General features: G+C 44.5%; 9 protein-coding genes across 9 annotated transcripts; 5 read left to right on the top strand and 4 right to left on the bottom strand.

The window, feature by feature from the left end:
* Window positions 1-503: 503 nt before the first annotated feature.
* Window positions 504-1190, top strand: T310_6156 (NADH:ubiquinone reductase (H(+)-translocating); the record flags this gene model as incomplete). Its single annotated transcript, XM_013471017.1, has 3 exons — window positions 504-563; window positions 616-1109; window positions 1166-1190. 3 exons carry the CDS (start codon window positions 504-506, stop codon window positions 1188-1190), a joined length of 579 nt encoding a protein of 192 aa, XP_013326471.1.
* An 851-nt stretch (window positions 1191-2041) lies between these two features.
* On the bottom strand, window positions 2042-2694 carry T310_6155 (uncharacterized protein; the record flags this gene model as incomplete). Its single annotated transcript, XM_013471016.1, has 3 exons — window positions 2042-2176; window positions 2256-2560; window positions 2679-2694. 3 exons carry the CDS (start codon window positions 2692-2694, stop codon window positions 2042-2044), a joined length of 456 nt encoding a protein of 151 aa, XP_013326470.1.
* Window positions 2695-3688: 994 nt separating this feature from the next.
* Window positions 3689-4829, top strand: T310_6154 (uncharacterized protein; the record flags this gene model as incomplete). The annotated part of the gene is made up of 5 exons (XM_013471015.1): window positions 3689-3708; window positions 3745-3749; window positions 3810-3864; window positions 3994-4271; window positions 4375-4829. The coding sequence occupies 5 exons, from the start codon at window positions 3689-3691 to the stop codon at window positions 4827-4829; spliced, it is 813 nt and encodes a 270-aa protein (XP_013326469.1).
* An 88-nt stretch (window positions 4830-4917) lies between these two features.
* T310_6153 (U3 small nucleolar ribonucleoprotein Mpp10) lies at window positions 4918-7844 on the bottom strand (the record flags this gene model as incomplete). Its single annotated transcript, XM_013471014.1, has 4 exons — window positions 4918-7128; window positions 7263-7366; window positions 7431-7453; window positions 7741-7844. The coding sequence occupies 4 exons, from the start codon at window positions 7842-7844 to the stop codon at window positions 4918-4920; spliced, it is 2442 nt and encodes an 813-aa protein (XP_013326468.1).
* A 646-nt stretch (window positions 7845-8490) lies between these two features.
* T310_6152 (Oxidoreductase, short-chain dehydrogenase/reductase family) lies at window positions 8491-9501 on the top strand (the record flags this gene model as incomplete). Its single annotated transcript, XM_013471013.1, has 3 exons — window positions 8491-8879; window positions 8966-9327; window positions 9461-9501. The coding sequence occupies 3 exons, from the start codon at window positions 8491-8493 to the stop codon at window positions 9499-9501; spliced, it is 792 nt and encodes a 263-aa protein (XP_013326467.1).
* Window positions 9502-9771: 270 nt separating this feature from the next.
* T310_6151 (NADH:ubiquinone reductase (H(+)-translocating)) lies at window positions 9772-10643 on the bottom strand (the record flags this gene model as incomplete). Its single annotated transcript, XM_013471012.1, has 4 exons — window positions 9772-9866; window positions 9926-10281; window positions 10354-10546; window positions 10601-10643. The coding sequence occupies 4 exons, from the start codon at window positions 10641-10643 to the stop codon at window positions 9772-9774; spliced, it is 687 nt and encodes a 228-aa protein (XP_013326466.1).
* A 478-nt stretch (window positions 10644-11121) lies between these two features.
* Window positions 11122-11776, top strand: T310_6150 (uncharacterized protein; the record flags this gene model as incomplete). The annotated part of the gene is made up of 3 exons (XM_013471011.1): window positions 11122-11166; window positions 11343-11531; window positions 11588-11776. The coding sequence occupies 3 exons, from the start codon at window positions 11122-11124 to the stop codon at window positions 11774-11776; spliced, it is 423 nt and encodes a 140-aa protein (XP_013326465.1).
* Window positions 11777-12527: 751 nt separating this feature from the next.
* Window positions 12528-13781, bottom strand: T310_6149 ([Acyl-carrier-protein] S-malonyltransferase; the record flags this gene model as incomplete). Its single annotated transcript, XM_013471010.1, has 2 exons — window positions 12528-13579; window positions 13730-13781. The coding sequence occupies 2 exons, from the start codon at window positions 13779-13781 to the stop codon at window positions 12528-12530; spliced, it is 1104 nt and encodes a 367-aa protein (XP_013326464.1).
* Window positions 13782-14608: 827 nt separating this feature from the next.
* T310_6148 (Nuclear pore complex subunit Nup133) lies at window positions 14609-19100 on the top strand (the record flags this gene model as incomplete). Its single annotated transcript, XM_013471009.1, has 4 exons — window positions 14609-14929; window positions 15059-18749; window positions 18990-18997; window positions 19080-19100. 4 exons carry the CDS (start codon window positions 14609-14611, stop codon window positions 19098-19100), a joined length of 4041 nt encoding a protein of 1346 aa, XP_013326463.1.
* Between the last annotated feature and the right edge of the window lie 1886 nt (window positions 19101-20986).

Raw genomic sequence — 20986 nt, 5'->3', positions numbered from 1 at the left:
GCAGATAACCATGAAAGTTTGAAATGGCAATTATTTTGAAGGTATATAGGCTTCAGAATGGGGATATTCAGCTGTTACTCCAATGGGAACGGAGATACGAGTGTCCTGTTCCGGGGAAGGTTCTGCAAGTTGCTTCTCGGTATGTGATGTTATCTTGCTGTGTCACCTAGTATTTTGTCATCAATGGTATTCCAATCCATTATTACTTCTCTCTATTGTGAAGAACGGTATGAGATGGTCAATATTCTTGATGGAGCTTTTCCCGTTAACATGTTAAGTTCCGGAAAATTAATACGCCGACATTGAGCGACCTCAAGCCGGACATCCGCCCGTCCTCGAAGATAATACCAGTCTGCGATGCAAGGCGGTAGTCTGCCTCGCTTGGACATTTAAACTTTGGAAAAATAAATCAGCAGGTAGGTCTCCTCAGCTACCGAAATTTTCTGTGCACTGGTACAGCCGGGCCAATGGAGCTAAGGTTCATCAGGAGTCGATATTCCACCATGTCTCGCGAAGTTGCGAAAGCGGTTAAATCTGTCTCTAACGCTATTCCTGTTCACAAGGTTTCGTCTCTCTGTTCTCTTTCATTACATTTGTTACTAAAGAATTCTCTAGAAATATACCGTCCAGTCCACTGGTATATGGGAACGTATCCGACGCCTCCTAGCCTTAGACCCTAACCGTTCTACTGGTGTCCCACTCAATCCCCAGTATCGCAATCCACCTCCAGGAGCCCTGCCTCCGCAGTCCTACGATGATCCAGTAACTATCCCAGCTGGTGATATCGCAGACAACCCATACTGGAAACGGGATGTCCGGAGGAATTACCCCAAGTTGAGCGTAGTCAACCAGGCAGATGTTGTCGGTCTTCTCACCGTGGGAAGCAAATCAGCACCAAAAGACGATGTTCTCCAAATTGGTGAAGCAGGGCAGAAGCAATTGGTTGCCGTGAAGCAGGAAGGAGAAGAGCGGGGCCTAGCTGCTTTGTTCGAGAAGGATAAGCGGAATGTCCAGGGAGTATTGGGACCTGACGGTTTACCACCGCTTCCATGCAATCTCAACCCGTCTTCGAAGTACCAGCTCGGTTCTGGACAAGGGTACCCGGAAAAGTATGTCCTTTTCTGTCACCTTTTTTTTTGTTACGACAGAACTAACAGCGTGACAGGTACTCTTGCCGTACCTTTGTGTAACTTTTTCATCCAAACCATAGAAAAATTTATTCATGTTTCTTTTCTACCAATGGATTTGCATTTTGGAGTCTTTATAGGACAAATAATGCTTTCACTCGAGTTAAGACATTGGAACTCCGTGATCGTTCATCTGCCTAAACCCAGGTAACCTAGAGTGAGTTAGAAACGGATACTATTACTGGCTTCTAGACTTTAATTGCATTTTTTGTGGTGACTCTAGCCCTTTGGGGATTCTTGATTTGTCTAAATCCCCTACTCTCGCTCCGACCAGGAACAGACAACACCTTGGCTCGGGAACAATGGGGATGAATTGAATATAAGCAACCGGATGTTTGGAAAACGAGTATAGGTACATTTACATTATACAGAAATTTCATTTCTTCGTTTGTGCCGTATTGTGATTGGAAAGCGCTTGTCATAGAATGAAAGTTGAAGGTGCTCAGACTGCCTTTGCAAATGTCAAAGTTACCTGAGTTTACTGTAGACAAACACAGCCTACTATAAGTCGACATAGCAAATGCCCAAGGGCACATAATGTGATCATATGCTACTGAATTAAGTCTACACATGGTGGATTAACTTCATGGGGTCAGCAATCACCAAGATAGGTAATTCATAGGCTACAAGATCTCTCATGGGACACGTATTTTTAATTCATAAGCGTATTCACAATCAAAGCCCAGATTGATGCTGCACAAGTGTATTAATAATAAATGACTTTACAAAGTACATGGTTCAAATACGGAGTAAGACTGACACAGGCGGCTGAGCCATTCATCAAATATATCTATTATTCCACATCCCCTGTTCGACCTAATCATGTTACCATATTTCCTTCGCTAAAAGGACCCTTAGTCGAAAGGATTTGTGCGCGTTCCCCACCACGTGAGGAAGAGACTGAGGCCTACTGTCTCAAATACCCGGCTAACAGCACCAACAGCAATCATGTCCAGTGGCCTCTTCTCTGTGAAAATCTGTGAAAACAACTAGAACACATAATTAGCTAACAAGGTTGAGACATAGAAGCTGACTAAACAAGACGACTGAAAGGAAGGTAAAACGTACACTTGGAACCGAGCTCGCGAAAAAAATAAGTGTGCCCAGGTATGCTGCGCCTTTATAGGTCAGAGTTCCAGTGGCATTAATAAGAGCCGCCACTCCATATGTTTGCAAAGCACTTCCAACCAAGGAGCTTCCCCAGGCGGCGGCGGCACTGGCAGTCTCTTTGGATCTGACAAACTCTTCTTTGGAATTTGCAGCTTGAGCACGGTGGTATGCGTCACCAAAAACTGGAGCGAGAATGCCCAGAGAAGCGGTGTGAGTGAAAACGGTGCCCAGCGCGATGGCAGAGGGCTTGACTGGTGGAAGATCTATATGGATTCAAGAGTCAGGGACACTTAACCAGGGACAGCTGATGCTAATAATCAATAGTAAGGAAATCTATAGAGAACAAATATGAACTGCTGGTAGCCAATGGGGGCAGCTTACACTGCAAAGTAGTCATTTTGAATAGCTTCGTGAATTACACGTAGGGAGGGCTATGTCGAGAACATGTGAAGTTGCAAGAGGTTAAAAGGCCCGGCTACAGACCGAAGGGGTGGCTGATGCTTTTTCAAGCCCATCCTCCAGTGATCACATGTTCCAGCCATATCGAATTCTTGATTTGTAAAGAATGCAATGACGTCGTCATGACCGCAACGGTCGAAGTGATGAGGAGAAGGAATGACGGATTTGGAGCAGACAAAGCCTGATTTTGTCTTTGAGCCTTCAAGGACAAATAACGGACCAGTGGTCCGGTGCTTGGGCCCACGAAGAGGTACATGTATGTACCTCCTCTCAGGTGCTTTGTGAACCTGTAAACCAACCAGCTGATCATACCAAGCTTTATTTAGGCTTAAACAGCCTAGATCCATTTGTCGCGATTGACCATGACGTCAGATTCTTGGACGAAAACAGACAAAGGGAACAACCAGAGGAAAGTACGGAGTAATTGAAGTAAGAATGGAGAAAGGTTACTGACGCGAAGACTACAAAGAATTTTTCGAGGTCTTGTGAACTATCTAAATACGATGTCTTCCAGAGGCCAGGAAGACTCACAGGTGACAATGAAACTTGAATATCCAGACAGCTCGGTGTTGCTTTTGATTGGCCAATGGTGATCAAGTGGCTTTCCAGAATAGCCGCAACCATGGGGGCACATAGTATGATAGGTTAGGTAGGTCGCATTCCCCAAGATTAAGCTCATCCATTATGGGGGCATGCGTATTGAACTCCGTATACATTAATGCTCTACCATAAGGTGAGTCACAACCGTCTGGCGCCTTACAACCTCGAAAAGTTCCAACCGATCCTTTATTTCTAGTGACATCCGCCTGCAGCAGATGTGTTCTTGCATCTATGTTGTTGAACTCATGTTTACAGTCAATGACTCAGCAGCTTCCATTTAAGTTCTGAGTTGATTACTAGTGTAGGAGGGTGTTAATAATAGTGGATGCATCATGCATACAAACTACATTAGGTACATACATACATGAGACATCTATTATTACTACAGGGTATGTGAGTTGTAATACAGCAATCAATACAAATGACCCACAAAAGCTGACTACCTTAGTAAAGTGCCCACTGAGCACTCACGCCTTCCCCACTATATCAAGCCACAGGGCCAGAACTTGTGAGATCTGTGTGAGCCAAGGAACTTTTTTTTACATGGCTCGGTACGGAGTAAAGCATTTCACATCAGGCTGTTGACAACCAAACTACGAGAGTCTTGGGTTCAGTGCATCATAGGTTCTCTTTGCAGAATCCCCGGCGGTAAATCGAGTCCTAATCTCTGCATGGCGAACATTGACCCCGCTCCAACCCTGTCGGATCAAGATTCCCTCTTCGACATCAGCGAGTCGTTGGTCCCGATACGGGAGCTCAAACAACCCGGAATAACCAGCGTCTCCTTTGATGGTCTTTTGAAAGATCCGCTCCTCCTCAAAGAAGATCTCAAAAAGGGATGTGGCGGGCAACTTTGGCCAGCTGGCATATTACTTGCCAAATACATGCTTCGCGAACATCGTATGGATCTTCTTGGTAAGACCATGTCTGTATGCACCTTCCCTGTCGTATTACCAAACATCCTCATCTTGCAGCCCTGAATATTTAAACTGACAAGCCGCCTTCAGAGTTGAACTAGGGGCAGGTGGTGGTCTTGTAGGACTTGCGGTTGCGCGTGGTTGTTCTGTCAACATGCCCATTTACATCACCGACCAGGAGTCCATGTTGCCCCTGATGGAGGATAATATCAAGATAAATGGGCTGTCACCAAATGTTAGGGCCACAGTACTGAATTGGGGGAGGCCGCTTCCTGCCAGCATCCCTACCCACCCGGCCGTTGTGCTTGCCGCAGATTGCGTCTACTTTGAGCCAGCATTCCCTCTCCTAATCTCTACGCTCGAGCAGCTGTTGGGCCCTGAATCAGTCTGTTATTTCTGTTTTAAGCGACGCCGGAGAGCCGACATGCGGTGTATAAAACAGATAAAGAAGATATTTGATGTTGTGGAGATACGAGATTATGCTGATTACGACACTTACGCGCGAGATAACTTGTTCCTCTACAAGATCAAATCGCGAAATCTGAAAAAAGGATGATACTGAGCTGGATTCGCCCAAATTATGGAGGCAAAATGATGGATTCTTTTTAGATGGCTTAGATATAGCCCATATTCCCAGGTTAACTTTACAACTTAAGCTTGTCTCCTTGACTTCTCTCTGAGGTGCTCGCCTTGTGGCCATCAAGAGTTTTCAATTGACCCTTGTCACCGAGAATCTTGACACCACCTTTCTTCAGCTCACTCATCAATTGCTTCTCTTCCCCGTTGCCTTTCTGTGTCTTCGCCTGCTCAGAACTGACTTTCTTTGTCTTCTCCTTTTGTCTGCGTCTTCTTCTGATCTTCTCCTCCCTAGTCATTTCATCTCTGGCAACGGACGCTCCACTCTTAAGGACTACTTCTCCACCCAACCCCCCATTGTTGACAGGGTTGTAAATTTCCTGAGGGGCAAGGGTACCTTGTTCGCCAACAAGACCACCGGCAGTGGGACGTGCCTCTTCCATCGTAATAGTTGCTACATCTGTAACCACATTGATGTTGGCCTGAGGGACCTTTGGTTTGTAGTGCCAGTTAGAGAGAGAATCGAGCTGAGAGCTTATCTCCTTCCACAGCTGGCTGATCTCAGCGTGTTCACGTCTCATTTTCTGATCCTTTTGATCGACATAGTTGGGGTCGTTGGCACGGAGGTGATCAGCTTCATACAACTCAGCCAGGCTCTGTTGAGGTTTCGTCTCGTCAATCTCGAATCTTCCTCTCCTGACTCCGTCACTACTCAAGGAATCAGGAAGGCGTCGAATGACTTCATCGAACTCCTTAGCGAGAATTCTCCTTTTAACCAGTTGCTCGATTTCCTCCGAGGTTTCATTTGTCACGACAGGGACAGGCTTCCCGATGCGCTCAAAATCGAGATCATTCTCAATTAGAGAGTTGAGAGGTCGCTCGGCAGCCTTCGCCTCACCAGCGAGCGTCCATTCCTTCTTTGCCACATTCGCTGCTTCCAACCGGCGGATTTCATCAGCAATCCTTGCCCGTTGCTTCTCATGAGAAGAGCGACCTGTTTGACTCCCAGGAACGAGCGAAGGATCGATCTCTGCATCTTCATCTGAACCATCATCTTCGAAAAGATCACGGCGAACATCGGCAATAGCACGTTCTAAATCGTCTTCGGGATCAGTTTTTGGTAGCTGGGTTTTTGGGAGTGGCCGTGTTTTCTTGTCAGAAGCTTTCCGCGGTGGAGGTGCAAAGAAATCAGCATATTTGATATCATTAGTATCGATCCAGGAAGTGTCATTGTCAGCATCTGACATTTCATCCTCATCCGACTGCGCATTGGAATTAGCATTCCCAAAAGTTGGGCCCTCATCTTCGCTAGTCATGCTGGCTTGATCATCATTATCATGTAGTTTTGACCGTGTATCCCTCTCTTCTCCAATAGCCTTAGACTTCCCAAGGGCGAAGGGGTCTGCATGCCAGTCGATTTCTTCATCACTTGCTTCGTTGTCATCAGGATCTCCTTTAGCATCCTTTTGCTCGAAGTATTCAGATTGCTTATTAAATTCATCGATCGAGAAGAAGCCGTCATTGAGTCCAAAGGGGTCTTGGACGTATGTTTCCTGTATTTCTCCATCGGAAGATAACTTTTCTTCATCTTCATCATCAGTACCCACGGCACTGTCATCAATTTCACTCAAATCACTTGGATCCCGTTGCTTCTCATTTTCGTTTGTGGATCCCGATTCGATACCACTCATGGATTCAACACTCGATTGAGAAGAGGTGTCGTCAGAAGCATCCATGGCTTCGGAATGTCCAACCCGGTCAGCCGACCTGTCACTGTCAGGGAGGAGCGGCCCATTATTGTGAGGAGATCGGGCGGCTTGTAATGTCGCAGGAAGAACAGAAAAATCATGCTGTATTTCGTCCTTCGTTGCATCGATGATTCGCATTGCCTGTTCCCATATCTGGCCAACAGCGAAGCCATCTACGTACAAGCTCCGCAGCTGCAGAACATCTTCGCCAGACTGTTTACTGCTTTCGGACCTCTTCCGTTTCTTTTTGTTGGCTTTCTGACGATGAGTCTGGGATCTAGCAATGCTGGATGCTAGAGGGTCAAGGAAAGTTTTTGCCGAGAGAAGTGATGCTCCATACAATTCCTTCGAAGGCTGTAGGAAGGACTGGGGTGCCACTGAAATGAACCGGGAAACGGTGCCTGTGTTTTCTACTACTAAGTGCATATCGGTAGGAGTAGATATGAGATACTCCATCTCCATATCCAAATAAAAGAAGGCTGACAAAGTAGGGTGAGTTGGAATGGTAAGCTCTTGTGAGGAACAGGCGTGCTGAGGGAAAAAAAAAGATGTGGACCGTGTTCTGCCGCCGCACTGTAGCGGCTCTGCGGGCGGTGTGTTGGAGGCCACTGCCTGATTCGGTCACCCCTCCGGCCCCAAAAAGGTGCTCTTGCTACGTAGCCTACCAACCGGTCACGCCAGCAAAACATCTTCGAATATCCTTTAACTGGTATCACTGGATGATCCATTGAGAGATGTAAAATGTGTACAGTTTGAGAAGGTAGGTCGACTAGATTTAGTTGACATACAGACTACTATATCCCGTCAGGCGCTTATATCTACTCTGTACGTACCTTGTTGAATGTTATTAACTTTTCTGCGCCAAGTAAACCATGTAAAGCAGTTTCATGGTATGTTAAGAAGTCACCACGTCATATTTCTGCTACTACAACTATTATAAGGATCTCTGGAGTCTTGTAATTCTACTATACTCATTACCTAGGTAGAAATTATTGTTGGGGCTTGTTTTGATTTTGGAACGAATTGAATAATTTGCAATTCTTAGCTAATACGGGACATGTAGTTTGATGCCAAACGTACTGGACGTTACAATGTAATCATTGTAATGTACTGTACTCCGTACGGAGTACAGATATCACTTACCTAGTAGGTAGTTTAAGCAGTCCAGCACCATCCCCTTTTGGTAAATGACCAAGTACAAACACCTTAAATGTGTGTATGATAATGTGCATACTCCGTACATACATGTTGTCCAGAAGACTAGGTGACAGGCTAAGCATCCTAAACGAGAGTAAAATTTGAAGACTTAATTTTTCTTCAATCTATAGTGCAGGACTTTGGATCTTCACAATTTCGAATGCCTCCTACTCCGGAGTATGCACTATACAGTGGATACATACTAATCAGGACAAGTTTTCAACCACAACTGTACGCGTATAACCTAATCTGCTGCGGACGTCGAAGCCGTTTGGTGGCCTTCTATTCCAAAGTTTAGCCTGCATGTATGCCTGGCCGTGAAATGTCATTTGGACCTAATCCGTAACGTCACAGTGATGGAGCTCTTGCCAAATGACATACTTTCCAATTCCAGAAAATCGTGCACTTAAAAATGTAGTTCCTACGTCTCAGCTCCCAATCTATTGCAGCTCAGGATCTTTAGTTGAGAACCCCCGAATACTTATTGTGCCGCTAGTTCTTCTCCAAAAAAAAGCTCTTTTGCATATATAGAGTCCTACCGTACAACGACCAGCAGACAGAATGGGTGCCGAGTCACAGTTTCAACGCGGTATAGTAACGAAGGTCTGAGCCAAGGACATCAACATCACTGACATAAAAGAAACAGGACATCAAATTCCGGTTCACCATCAGGAGAAACCTGGATTCCAAGCAGATATGCCTGACCCGAAACCTGTTTCAGACCATCTTCCAACAGATGATGGTGGGTACCAATTGTACAAAGCAGCAGGGAAGTTGAAGGGAAAACGTGCTATCATCACTGGTGGAGATTCCGGGATTGGACGTGCCATTGCAATCCTTTTTGCAATGGAAGGCGCCTCCAGTTTAATCGTTTATCTACCGCAGGAAGAAAAGGATGCACAGGAGACAAAGAAGAAGGTGGAGGAACATGGCTGCGAATGTCATCTCTTGGCAATAGACATTCGCAAAAAGGAGAACTGCAAGACCGTGGTGGATACTGCTCTTCGGAACTTGGGAGGTATAGACATCCTGGTGAACAATGCGGCTTTCCAGAACATGGTTCAAGACATCCAAGATATTACCGAGTATGTGGCTCCTCGGCTTCTCTGATATGTGCAACTGCCCTGCAATTTGCGTTGAGAACTGGCGCATGATTTTGACAACAGGACAGGGAACAGTGGGAACGTACCTTTGATACCAACATACATCCTTTTTTCTACCTTGCAAAATATACGTTACCCCATCTCAAGAGTGGTTCGACCATCATCAATTGCTCTTCAGTGAACCATTACATCGGTAGAGGGGATCTCCTCGACTACACCTCCACCAAAGGGGCGATCGTGGCGTTCACCCGGGGATTGTCTAACCAACAAATCCACAAGGGCATTCGCGTCAACTGCGTTTGTCCTGGTCCCAGTATGCCGTTAAGATACGTTGCGGAACTTTGCACAAATGCTAATGCTGGTATTTGCAGTATGGACTCCACTTATCCCATCGACAATGTTGACACAGGCAATGGAGCAATTCAGCGAAGTACCAATGGGGCGGCCAGGGCAACCAAGCGAAGTCGCCACTTGTTTCGTATTTCTAGCAAGCGCAGACAGCAGTTATATGTCAGGGCAATGTCTGCATCCCAACGGAGGAGTCATAGTGAACGGATAAGCAGAAAAGTGGTTGGACGGTCAAGAAGACAAAAAGCCTGTATAAGCATATTAGGGACAAATAAAATCTGATGTGTGCAAACATAATATAGATTGATGAGAATTTTATACATTTAAAAGACTGAGAAGGCATGATAAGGGTCCAGGCAAGAGATATTAATTCCTTGCCGCATGAACAGAGGCTCGAATTTTCATCCTCCGACGTCTATGGAAAAAAGAAAAAAAGGAGGGGGGGAAGACTAGTTCTGTTTCAGGTTCAGATGCGTCACTCCCCCCTGGCCCAGACCAATTCCGTCTCATAGTGAATGAATGCAATTTACCGCCGATACCACATACGTGTGATCTTCGTGTGTCTCATCTTCTTCTGAAGCTGGAAAATCCCGTACATGAGAGCTTCCGAGGTCGGAGGACCTACAACAGTCAAGAGTTAGTAACATTTATTTTTTTTAAGACAGATATCAGAAACCCACATCCAGGCACGTAGATATCAACTGGGACTATCCTATCGCAGCCACGGGTAACCGAGTAGCTGTAGTGGTAATAGCCACCACCATTCGCGCAACTACCCATACTGATAACCCAACGAGGATCAGGCATTTGGTCATAGACTTGCCGCAGTGCAGGAGCCATCTTGTTAGTCAAAGTTCCTGCTACAATCATGACATCCGATTGGCGAGGAGAAGCTCGGAAGATGACTCCAAGTCTGTCTTGATCATAGCGTGGTGTTGATAAATGCATCATTTCCACAGCGCAACAGGCTAGACCGAAAGTCATTGGCCACAGCGAACTTTGACGAGCCCAGTTCGCAATCTGATCAAGTGTAGTTCTACCACAGAAAATTAGCCAGTCTTAAGAATACAAAAAATGGTAGAAACCGAATACTCTGAGCTGCACGTACAGGGCATATTGCATCGCACCCTCTTTCTTCTCCTGACTGGGAAGAGGCACCTCACGGCGTACCTTCCCAGAAGCAGTGAGGGGTGAACCAGTTTCTCCTTGTCGTTCAAGAGCGGTCGCAGACTTTGACAATGAATTCGAAATCCATGCTGCCGGTTGTACGCGACTCACGGGTGAAATCAAACGCAGGCACGCTACCATATGCGATTAGGTCAATTCGACGGCATTGGAGATGGGTGTGAACCTACGGCGTAACGGCCCAGCGCCGGCTGTCCGGGTCAACGAAATCATCTCAATGTTGGCCAAGGCACAGATCCAAGACCGGGGACAAGCGAAACAAGAAGCCGGAAAGAATTCAAATATTCAAGGCGAAGGTTGAAAGGAGATGATGGCAACCAAGAGTAAGAGTATCGGAACGCACCTCTGACAGATGTCGGCTCCCGAGTCGAGATGATTTTCCGAACACCTAACTATGTACGGAGTAGGTAGTGAGGTATGCAGCGTAATGTTATTACCAAGATCTATGGCAAAACCGGCAGGATCGTGTAACACAAACCGGAGAAAGTATACTTCCGGTTTCTTTTAAGGAGCAATTCTTGTCATCAAATCACAAGCCTCCCCATTGGTGGAGATCTCAAGCATGACCTAACTAGTCACATCAATCGTCACAGTTCAATACTGCAGGCCGTGTTGCCATGCTACCCGATTCAAATGCTGTCAACGAGTGTCTTAAAACTCTTCTGCTCAGGGTTTAACAAATTTTCTCATAATGGTAGTTCCTGCAATTGCCTGTATTGCAATCATAGGGAAGAATGTACGGAGCTATCTCCATGCGCTATGTCACCCTGCAAAGGTATATTGGATGTATTAACGCATTCAAAGGACAATCCGCTTCATATTTCGTTGTTCCCGCCTTTTCTCGAATCACGCCTGAAGTTCTCTTTTCTGATAAATTCATGTCTCGATATATTTGATATTCGACGGAAACAGACTTCTGTCGAGCAGGACCTAGGTCTTCTACAGGCTGTAGATGAGAGACTCGCTGCCTATGGGTGGCTCACAAATACGGGGGTGAAGTTTTTGATCCTTGTCGATATGGCAGGACGGCACATGCCAGCCGATGCTGAGAGAGGCAGAGTTACCACAGTATCGGGTATCAAGGATTCGGACTTGAAGCCCGTGAGTCTAACAATCTTGTCTTTCTAGTTCCTTTTTATACTCATATCTTTCACCAGGCTTTTCGAGCGCTACAGACTGCATATATTCAACTTCTCCAGAACCCATTTTACACTCCTGATGAACATACCCCTACAGCAAAGATGACATCCGCAGGAGTTAGTTCGGCAAACATTGCCAATCAGAGATTTGTCGCAGAGGTTAGACGAATTGGCGAACTTTGGGCGCCCGGCCTTTCTAAAATTTGAATTTGTTTCATGCCTTTAGACATGCCGGAGAGATCCAAGGTTGTTTCAACAGAGCCAAAAGGGAACGGTAGCATCGCTCTTTTGGATCTTGCTGATGGATACGAGGATGATTGATAACATATTTCGGGTAGACTCCCTTGAATTAGTCGTATCTTCGGTTATTATCGTCCTGTTGAGATCCAATTAACACAAGAGCAGCTTCAGATAACGACAGATGTCAACTATGCGACTGGAGCATGGATCGCCGAAAAGGAATTTTTATCCTATTTGATACGTACCACCCAAGAGGGGAATGAAGGTGGAGTAGAATACATAAAGGCATAAAAGGCCTTGAACGATTTTTTTTGGCCAAACCATAAGAACATGGGGGGAGGCAAAAGACATGCCAAATTCATTTGTTCAAGTTAAGCGGCCCTTTGAGAGAGCAATTTATCTAAACATTGATACTGTGAATATAACCTACAAAGCCTACAAGACACTGGATAGCAGTGTCACAGCGGATGCCTAAATGTTATGGATTCTAGGTATAGATCAAGGCTAATCAACAACTATATACTATACAGAACAACATCATCATGTCTCTGGCGTTTCTACAGTGTCGAAAGTGAGTTTCAGTTGGCATCATGTAGAAGGATGAAGGAGAAATGGCGACAACCAACTTGGGTCAAAGGAGTGCTTTAGGTAATATGGTTTCTGTCTTCAGGGTAAGCAAAGGTCCAGTTTTATGCAGTAGTGAATACATTTATTACACTTATTGATATTCCATGCTTTCAACCTCAGTCTGTTCCAGCGCTCGCATGATATCTTCAACTTCTCTCGGATCGCAGATTGCCCAAACGCCTCCACCCTTGGCTGTGATTCTACCTACCTCCTTGCCAACCAGGTTTCTGCCGACTTTGCCTGGACCAATCCCAACCCAACGCTTCACCCCTTGCTCTTGATCCAGATACTTGATGCTATCCCACCACCTCACAGTCTCAACACATTGCCTTGACAGCAAATCTTTAAGATCATCCTTTGACTTAAAGGGGAGGGCAGACACATTAGATATGCATGGCATCGCTGCCGGAAAAGTAATTGCGACATGTTCAAGTGCGTCTCTCATATAACGTGCTGCAGGTGCCATGATGGGGCTATGAAACGGACTGTCGCTCTTCAGCCTCACTGCACGTGGATCATGGCCACCAAATTGTCGGAGTTGTACCAGGAGCGTTTTGATTCTCTCAATACTGCCGCTTAGTACTATTTGGTTCTTAGAGTTGATATTTGCAATGAGAACTTGCTGGATTGGAGACACTTCATAACTTGAATCGTCCTTGGAGCCCGTTGAGCCTGGTCCTAAGAATTCCTGTATGGTTGAGATTAAACCATTGAGGTGGTCAGGCTCGCAAATCAGTGCTATCATCCCGTAGCTATCCCCAGAACTCCGGCAAGCATCACGGCTGCATTCAGCCATAATCTCTGCCCGACGTCTAACCATTCTGAGTGCCGAAGCAAATTCAAGATAGCCAGCTGCGACCAGAGCAGAATATTCACCTAAACTGTGTCCAAGGGTGACATCGACACGTCGCTTCGTATCGAAACCGAATTCTTTTTCCAGCACGTGAAGAATCAAGATCGACGTTGCCATAATTGCGGGCTGAGAATTCTCTGTCTCATTCAACTTTGAGTTCGGACCATCTGATATGACACGAGACAGAGGGAACCCTAAGATACAGTCCACTTCGTCCATAAACGGTCGAGCGGTTCTAGGGAAATTCTCGATCCATGGGGTAGCCATACCCACACGATGTACACCGTGTCCTGTTACATGTCTCAGCAAGCATCACTCTGTCAGACGCTCATCGAAGGGAGTCTGACCAGGAAAGAAGAGGGCAGTGCGGAGCTGTCTCCGAGGCACTCGCGAAAACGACCACGCTTGGCGTGGTATTAAGTTAGCAGTGTGAAAGCTACCAGCCCTTTCGGTTGCAAGGAGCCGTCTCAGCTGGACAAGTGAGGGCAGCATCCTGATGAACATCGAATACTTTTGCAGTCAAGGATCGTCAGTCTAGTGCATGGCATGATGGCAGCAGTTATGTTCTCAAGTCTGCGTAAATTGAAAAGAAGGGGAATTCCCCTTTGCTAATTTGAGCATGCAGCTTGTACCTCATGCACAATAGAGGGATAACTGCCTAGAAATATCTAAACAACTGCAGAGACTAAACTGCTGTTGACAATATATATCACGTGACTATGATCTTTTGTGGGTCAACCTGTGATCTATTCACTACGAAGTATGGAGTACGGAGTAGACCTGGACAAAGTGAAATCAGTTAACCTGACCATTCTATTTAGGACAAAGGGGGACTTCTGCAATCTGTATTTTACTGGGAGAGGTAGTAATATTTTGAATGTCTTGAGGTTTATTGAATAAATAAATGAAAAGACTAGAGAAATACAGTAGGTACACTCATGGTGCTGCCATACTGATAATGATGAGCATCGACAGATTGAGAACACTTGCAAATTCTGCCTTGCTCTGTACATGTACAGAGAAGATTGGTAATACCTGTCAATTTGGACCGGCGTGACCTAGGAGGAGGAGGTAGGTAATCGTTATTATTCCGAAATAGGCAAGGTCAATACAGATAGTATTAGGTAATACATCATCACCCAACGCGGCTAGACATGTTGCCTGTCAACAAGGAACTTGGTAAATCGGAGACCAAAACAGCCTGGGGCTCACTTTTGTCAAACAAACAGCTGTACTTCGAAACCATACCAATTCGCTAGGGCGATATTAATCACGTATATGTGGCAAATGGGCGTGTCTTCTGTTTGTTGATATTCAAAATGTTTGCTCCAGATGTAACCGCCCACACAACCTCTTCGCTCCGAAATCCTCGAAGGCGTCAGAGAACGAGTTCAGATGACTCTGTGAAGTTTCCTAAAGCTAAGCGACAAAGATCGGCTTTGCGACAGGATACGTTTGATCCTCCTGATGTGGCTACGTTGGGAGATGGCGAACATGTTTCTGAATCAAGTCAACAATCAGCTTCAGTTGAAGAATCCGGTATCACTTCAAGTGAGGATGTATTCCAAAGACAACTTACCCTCAGAGGGCCCAAGAAAACAGAGAAATCTGGTGACAATGTCGATGGGACTGTAATTCTGGTAGGCCCCCCCCTGGCCTTATCCTTCCTTGTTCACGTATACTAACTCCATTACTTTAGTCGCGAAATGACTATTATATTGTTTCTCAGTTACCTTCATTGCCTGATCAATTTCTTGGGACAACTTTAGGTAGCGATCAGTCTTCTTATTACCCTAAGTCTCAAGCAAATCTTTACTAAGATTGGCTGTCCAGGTCCATTCAGAAGCTCCTTTGCTACTGACCAAGGTTACGCGCTCGTTCTGACCGGATTACATGCAATCATCTGGCCCTATGCGACACTATCCTCCTCATCTGCCACCGATATTCTCTCGATCACAATTCCCGAATGCTGCAGGAGCACAACTGAAATGCCCTTATTGGGGACCCTTGTATCGAATACAACAACGTCTGGGGCTCCTGGCTTGATGGTCGTGGCTCCTCATACCGGAAAAATAATCTATTGGGAAACAGCATCAAATGCTGCCGTTCTAGGCATGACAAGACAGAGACAGAATGGCCTGCAAGGTACAATTCCAGGCCTTCTTTCTGGAGAACATGCCACCGATATTATCAATGCGGAACCTTCTGGTATCATGGTGACCTTATCGTCTGGAAGGGTAGCCCATGTCACAGTAAGAGATCCTCAAGGAAAGCCGACAGTGTCGGTCAGTTTTCTTCGAAGTGCTCCTAGGCTAGGACATGCTGGATTACTTGATGGCATTAAAAGTGTCCTAGGTAGCTATTCTTGGAGAAAAAATGTGGCTGCTGTTAGAGCCGGGGAATCTTCACAACGAGGACAACGTGACATAATCATCGCATCTACCGCGGGACTTTTCGAGATTTGGGACACTCACTGGAATAATGTGAATGTGCTCCGCACCCAAATAGATCTGCGCCGTGACATCTGCGAGGCCCTTAGACAGGATCATTCTGGTGATAGCTGTGAGCACGATCTGAGAATCTTGGATTTTAACGTCGTCTCTGGAGAACAGAGCATCCTATCACAGTCAGGACAAGCTGGATGCCAAGAGACATTCCTCTTTTGCCTGGTACTGTTAACGCAAGAAACCGGTCAGAGAAGAATTGCCGTGGTTAGGTCTACCTTGTCTGGCAGCAAAATACATATCGTTTCGACTCACGAAGTGGAAAACCCGAACTTTTCCCAAGATATCACGGCAAAGAAGCCAAGACTACACGTTCCAAAACCGTGGGATACGGCTTTTATTGTCTTGGGTCAAACTATTATCCTCATATCATTAACCAAGGCTACGGAATCTCCATCAGCACAATTGCTGGATTCAAATCTGTTTTCGAGGCCTTTTCAGGACCGTCTGCAATTCCGAAACGAGGAGAAATACGAGATACTAGGGAGTGGCAGTGAAGATCAAACCCTCGAACATAAGCACCCAGCTTGCTTGGTCATGGTGCGAGGTTTTGGCCTAATCCGCATTGCCGTCTTGCCTCGACAAAACCTGGACAATGACTTAGAACTTTCTCGGGTGACCGCTAAACAGAAGCTTGAACAAGCCATTTTCTATGGCACGATGTCGGATAACCCTCTGGACTTCGATAGTGAAAGTGGCATCACGTTTCCTCCTGAAGAGTTGGAAGAGGCTGCGCTGAATATTTGCAAAGAACTACTTCAGTCGAATTCGAGATTCATTTCAAGTACAGCTTTGTCACTTGACCAACATTTACGACTGCGGGCGAAGGCTGTAAATGATCTAGCATGTCAATTGATTCGGCGCAGAATACCTCTTTCACGACGCGCTCGTTGGGAATTACTGTGGAGTGCTGAAAAACTTGCTGCCCACAGGGCTATGTGGAAGGTGGAGGAAGAGTTAAGAAGGAAAAAAGAAGGGTCGCCGACGTTTTTATCGCGCGTGCTCAGTTTAATGAATGACAAATTCAAGACCAAATTTCAGCGAGTCAATGAGGGGGAGAATGATCATGTTCGACACTGGTTCATCAATGACACATATCGAATGGAGCATGTCATCCCTTGGATCTTCAACGCCATCCGTGACTCGAAGGGAGGCACTACTCGACTTGGCGCCCAGTTCTCGGAACAGATTTTTCAGGCTAGTGAGCTGTCTCTTGCCATCCTAGAAACAGCCTTTCGATTCAGAGAAGACAACGCAGTACTCTATGGACTTGGCGAAGAATTATTGGAAGACGGTGTTTTGCTCTCATCCTACGAGGGCCTTCCCGAATTCTGGACCTCCCAAAATATGGTTTATGCTGAAACTGAACATTTATTGGACCTGGAGCTCGATAGTTGCAGGTCTTGGATGCAGCAGACGGTGTCCAGACTTGAAAATCCAGATCCGCTAATTCTTGACCAGATCGCCCGGAACAGCTTTCGTCGACTCCGAGTTTTTGGGAAGATGCACAGGGAACGTGTTCAATGGTTGTCGGCCCAAGATGAACCAAAACTATTGGACGAAAGGCTTTCCATTGAGGAATCACATAAAAACCAGAGAAAATGGCAACTTTTTAAAATGGCTGGGATTGGTCAGCTTCAGGGAGCAATTTCTTTGGCTGAACAATTTCGAGACATGGACGCGTTGGTTGAACTTATGGTTGAACTGCAAGATCAAATAAAGGACCAGAAGGTTATGCGTAATGCGTCGCCTGGAAGTCCTACAGTTGTTATTGACGACATGAACGCGTTTGGACAAAGGATATCGGGTTACTTTGACAAGTTCGGTGAATCTTGGGCAGATGCATTTTTCTCACGGCAAATAATCGTCGGGCAGCCCGGAATGCTGTTGTCGATGAGGGAGTATCAACCTCACCTCACTCGATTTCTAAGAAAGTTTCCATCCTATGCACGGTTAGCCTGGATCAATGAGGTCATCGGAGAAGATGACTACCAAGCCGCATCGCAAGCTCTGCAACGCCTCGCCCTAGACCAAGAAACCAATTTGTGGGATAAGCGTGTTGAGATTTCCCTCGCAAAGCTTACGAGATTGGCGGCTTGGGAAAAGAATGGCCGTCCTCAGGACGCAAATGGGCAAGATGATATACGCAGGCTCGACGACTTCGCTGAAATAGGCGCCATTCAGGAATTAGTGTATGAACATATCTTGCCTGCCTTGCATGGTGCTATTGATCAAAAGGCCGGGCTTGAGTTGGCAATGGATCATTTTGGAAAGCAAATTGTTAGCAACCGCCCAGCCCTACGTGAACTTCTTGAGGATGCTCTGGCAAGATTGATTGACAGAAAAGCACTGGGGATCGACCAACTTATCGACTTGCTTACCTTGATGGACCCAGTGCATTTCTTGGAGGGGGAAGAAAGTGGCCTTCTCGGACGCGAATTTCACTTGGCTCTACGTATTCTTCGTCTCAGCGGCTATGCTGATACAGACCCAACTTATCATGATGTGTTGCAGAAAATGATCTGGAGGAGATGCATGATTCGAGATAATTGGGAAACAATTGGAAAAACTGAGCTGAGGCTAGATGCTGAACTGGAGTCATGCGTACGTGATACTGCGCTGTTTCGAACTCTAACGGAATGTACTGCAGAAGGTAATAATCCTCGAGTGTGCAAGTCCAAAATTTATGGTACTGATGATGATTTCACAGAATTCCTCGAAGGGGAGATCGAGAAGCCCCTATACACCCGGCATAGACCTTCGCAGATTCTCGGCTGTTGTTTTGACAATGTTTTGCAAGCACGGTTCCGTCCAGAGCAATGGCCACATGTGCTCCGTGATCTCAGTCTAGAGGATGAAATCTTACGGCGTTATGTGGAAAAGGGGAAACTTGAGGTTTGGTTCAATGATCTTCTTACTTTTGCTTCCAGTAATACTCCTGAAGATGGAAATATTGGTGTGCAAGGAAAGCTGGAGACAAGGGTAACTCCAACAGTCAAGACGCGATTGAACTGGGTTTAATTGCGCTGCATAAGATTGGCCTGTTTGCATGTCTGCATGTATGAGTTCTTGTACAATAACCATAATGGCTACAGTCATAATAAATGACATACACTAGTAAGGTGCCTTGTATAATGATCTGTAGAGGGTTGACATTTTTTTCAGGGTTTAACACAGACTAAAAAATGGGTTGCAGTTTTAAATGTAAGCTATAATAAAATTAAAAAATTACTGAATATTAGGATTAATATTTAATTGATTGATTGATTAATTATTTCCTATTTAGATCTGGGGGCCAATTGGCTAAGTGCCAGCAGGTTACATTACATTAGACAGTAAGCCTTCTGCCAGTGTGCAGCAGGTACCATACTGGCCAGTTTGGGTATATATTTACCATTGTATCACCATCTTCTCTATCTTCTTCTCTATCTATTATAAAGGAAATATGCATTTTTCTGCAAAAAAAAAAACTATAGAAAACATACTAAAAGAATAATAATTAGTCTGCTGTGCTTATTCAACATGCTATATGTGTTATGATTAGCTAGTTGTGCTTATTTAGTACCTGTCTGTAGAAATTATATAAGCATACCATACTAAACCTGCCTACTCTATGGCACCCTTAGAGGCTTCATACTGGCACCCCTATAAGCTTTATATTGGTGCCCCTAGAGGCTTCATTCTAGCACTCCTATAGGCTTCATATAGGCTTATATTATAGGCTTATGAGGGCTGAAGGTCCAGAGCATTTAGGTATAAGCATTAGTTTATGTAGGCTTTCTAATGCCTCTTTTATAGGCTTCCCTAGAGGCTTTTTAAAGGCTTGTATTACAGGCTGTCAGAGGGCCAAAGGTCTAGAGCATTTATAGGCATTAGTAAGCCTACTATACCGGCATCTTCTGGTTGAGAAATACTGTAGATGCACGGTGGATCTACCATTCTCAATTTTTTATGGTGGATTAACTATACATTCCAGCTAATACTGTTTATCTACTATTAAAAATGGGAAATATCTTTCTAATAGATATGTCTTAAAGGTAGAATTAGGTTTTCTTTGTTACAAACCAACAAGATGAAGCGCTGTCCAACACAGTGATGCAGGATGAAACAATACCCTGCAAGGCTGAGGGAATTGGGCATATAAGGTTATATGATCAAGGAAGGTCTATTAATAAGAAGGTCTAATAAGGACTGTAGAAGGAAAGTCTAATAAGGACTATAAGAAGAAGGTCTAACAAGGACTGGCAAGAAGGAAATTAAGGACTAAAATAAGAGTTATATAAAAAAGAGCTCAACCTTATATATCTAGTCTTCTTTATCTTATGCTTAATTCCAATTTAATCATGGTTACTAAGATACTTACTTAAGGGTTAGTAAGATATCTTACTACTATTAGTATACCTTATAGTATAGCTCTAGTAGGTATTGCCCTGACCTAGTTACTTATATTTCTTTATTACTTCTTTAATAAACTAGATTAATAGCAGCTTATATTTTAGAATTCTAATAAATCATATTATACCTATTATAGAATAAAGATACTCAAATTGCAATATTTAAAAGTAGACTTAAGAGTAAAGTTAAACTAATTTATTAAGAAAGACCTATAAGAATTAATTAGATAATAGAACTGGCAATTTAGATTAATAATTAGATCTACAAGCAATATTTAGAATAAAAAGAAATCAAAAGATGGCAAACTAGATAGAGCTATAGTTTTAGAAGATACTAATTAAATAAGAAACAATAGATATAACTAAGGGAAGACCCTTATAGACTAAGACTAATAGAGCTAGACACTATAGATTAAGTAAAATCAGTAAATTAATAAAAGAAGATAAGAAGAAATACTTTTATTGCAAAAAAGTAGGACATCTTATAAAGAATTATCAAAAAAAAAAACCTATAAGCAGAAACAGAAGATAGATAGAAAGCAAATTAAGGTAACAAATGAATTCAGAAATAATTATAAAAATATTAGGACCTAATAATAGGCAGATACTAAGTTTCTAGAACTTAATAATAAGGAGATACTAGCAAGTCAGGGTTAGATACTTTGGGAAGCTTAGTTACCTAAGTAGTATAAGGAATCTAACCTTAAGGAGATCTCAGATATAGAGATTAGATAGATTATGGTATGAGACTATAGAATCCCCAGAAGTACCTAAGTAAGAAGCTTAAATACTAGAGGAT

The sequence above is a fragment of the Rasamsonia emersonii genome (genome assembly GCF_000968595.1).
Source record: "Rasamsonia emersonii CBS 393.64 chromosome Unknown ctg1118621760368, whole genome shotgun sequence".
Classification (NCBI taxonomy): domain Eukaryota; kingdom Fungi; phylum Ascomycota; class Eurotiomycetes; order Eurotiales; family Trichocomaceae; genus Rasamsonia; species Rasamsonia emersonii.
Note: the sequence above shows the minus strand (reverse complement) of the source record. Positions and strands in the feature narration are given on the sequence as shown.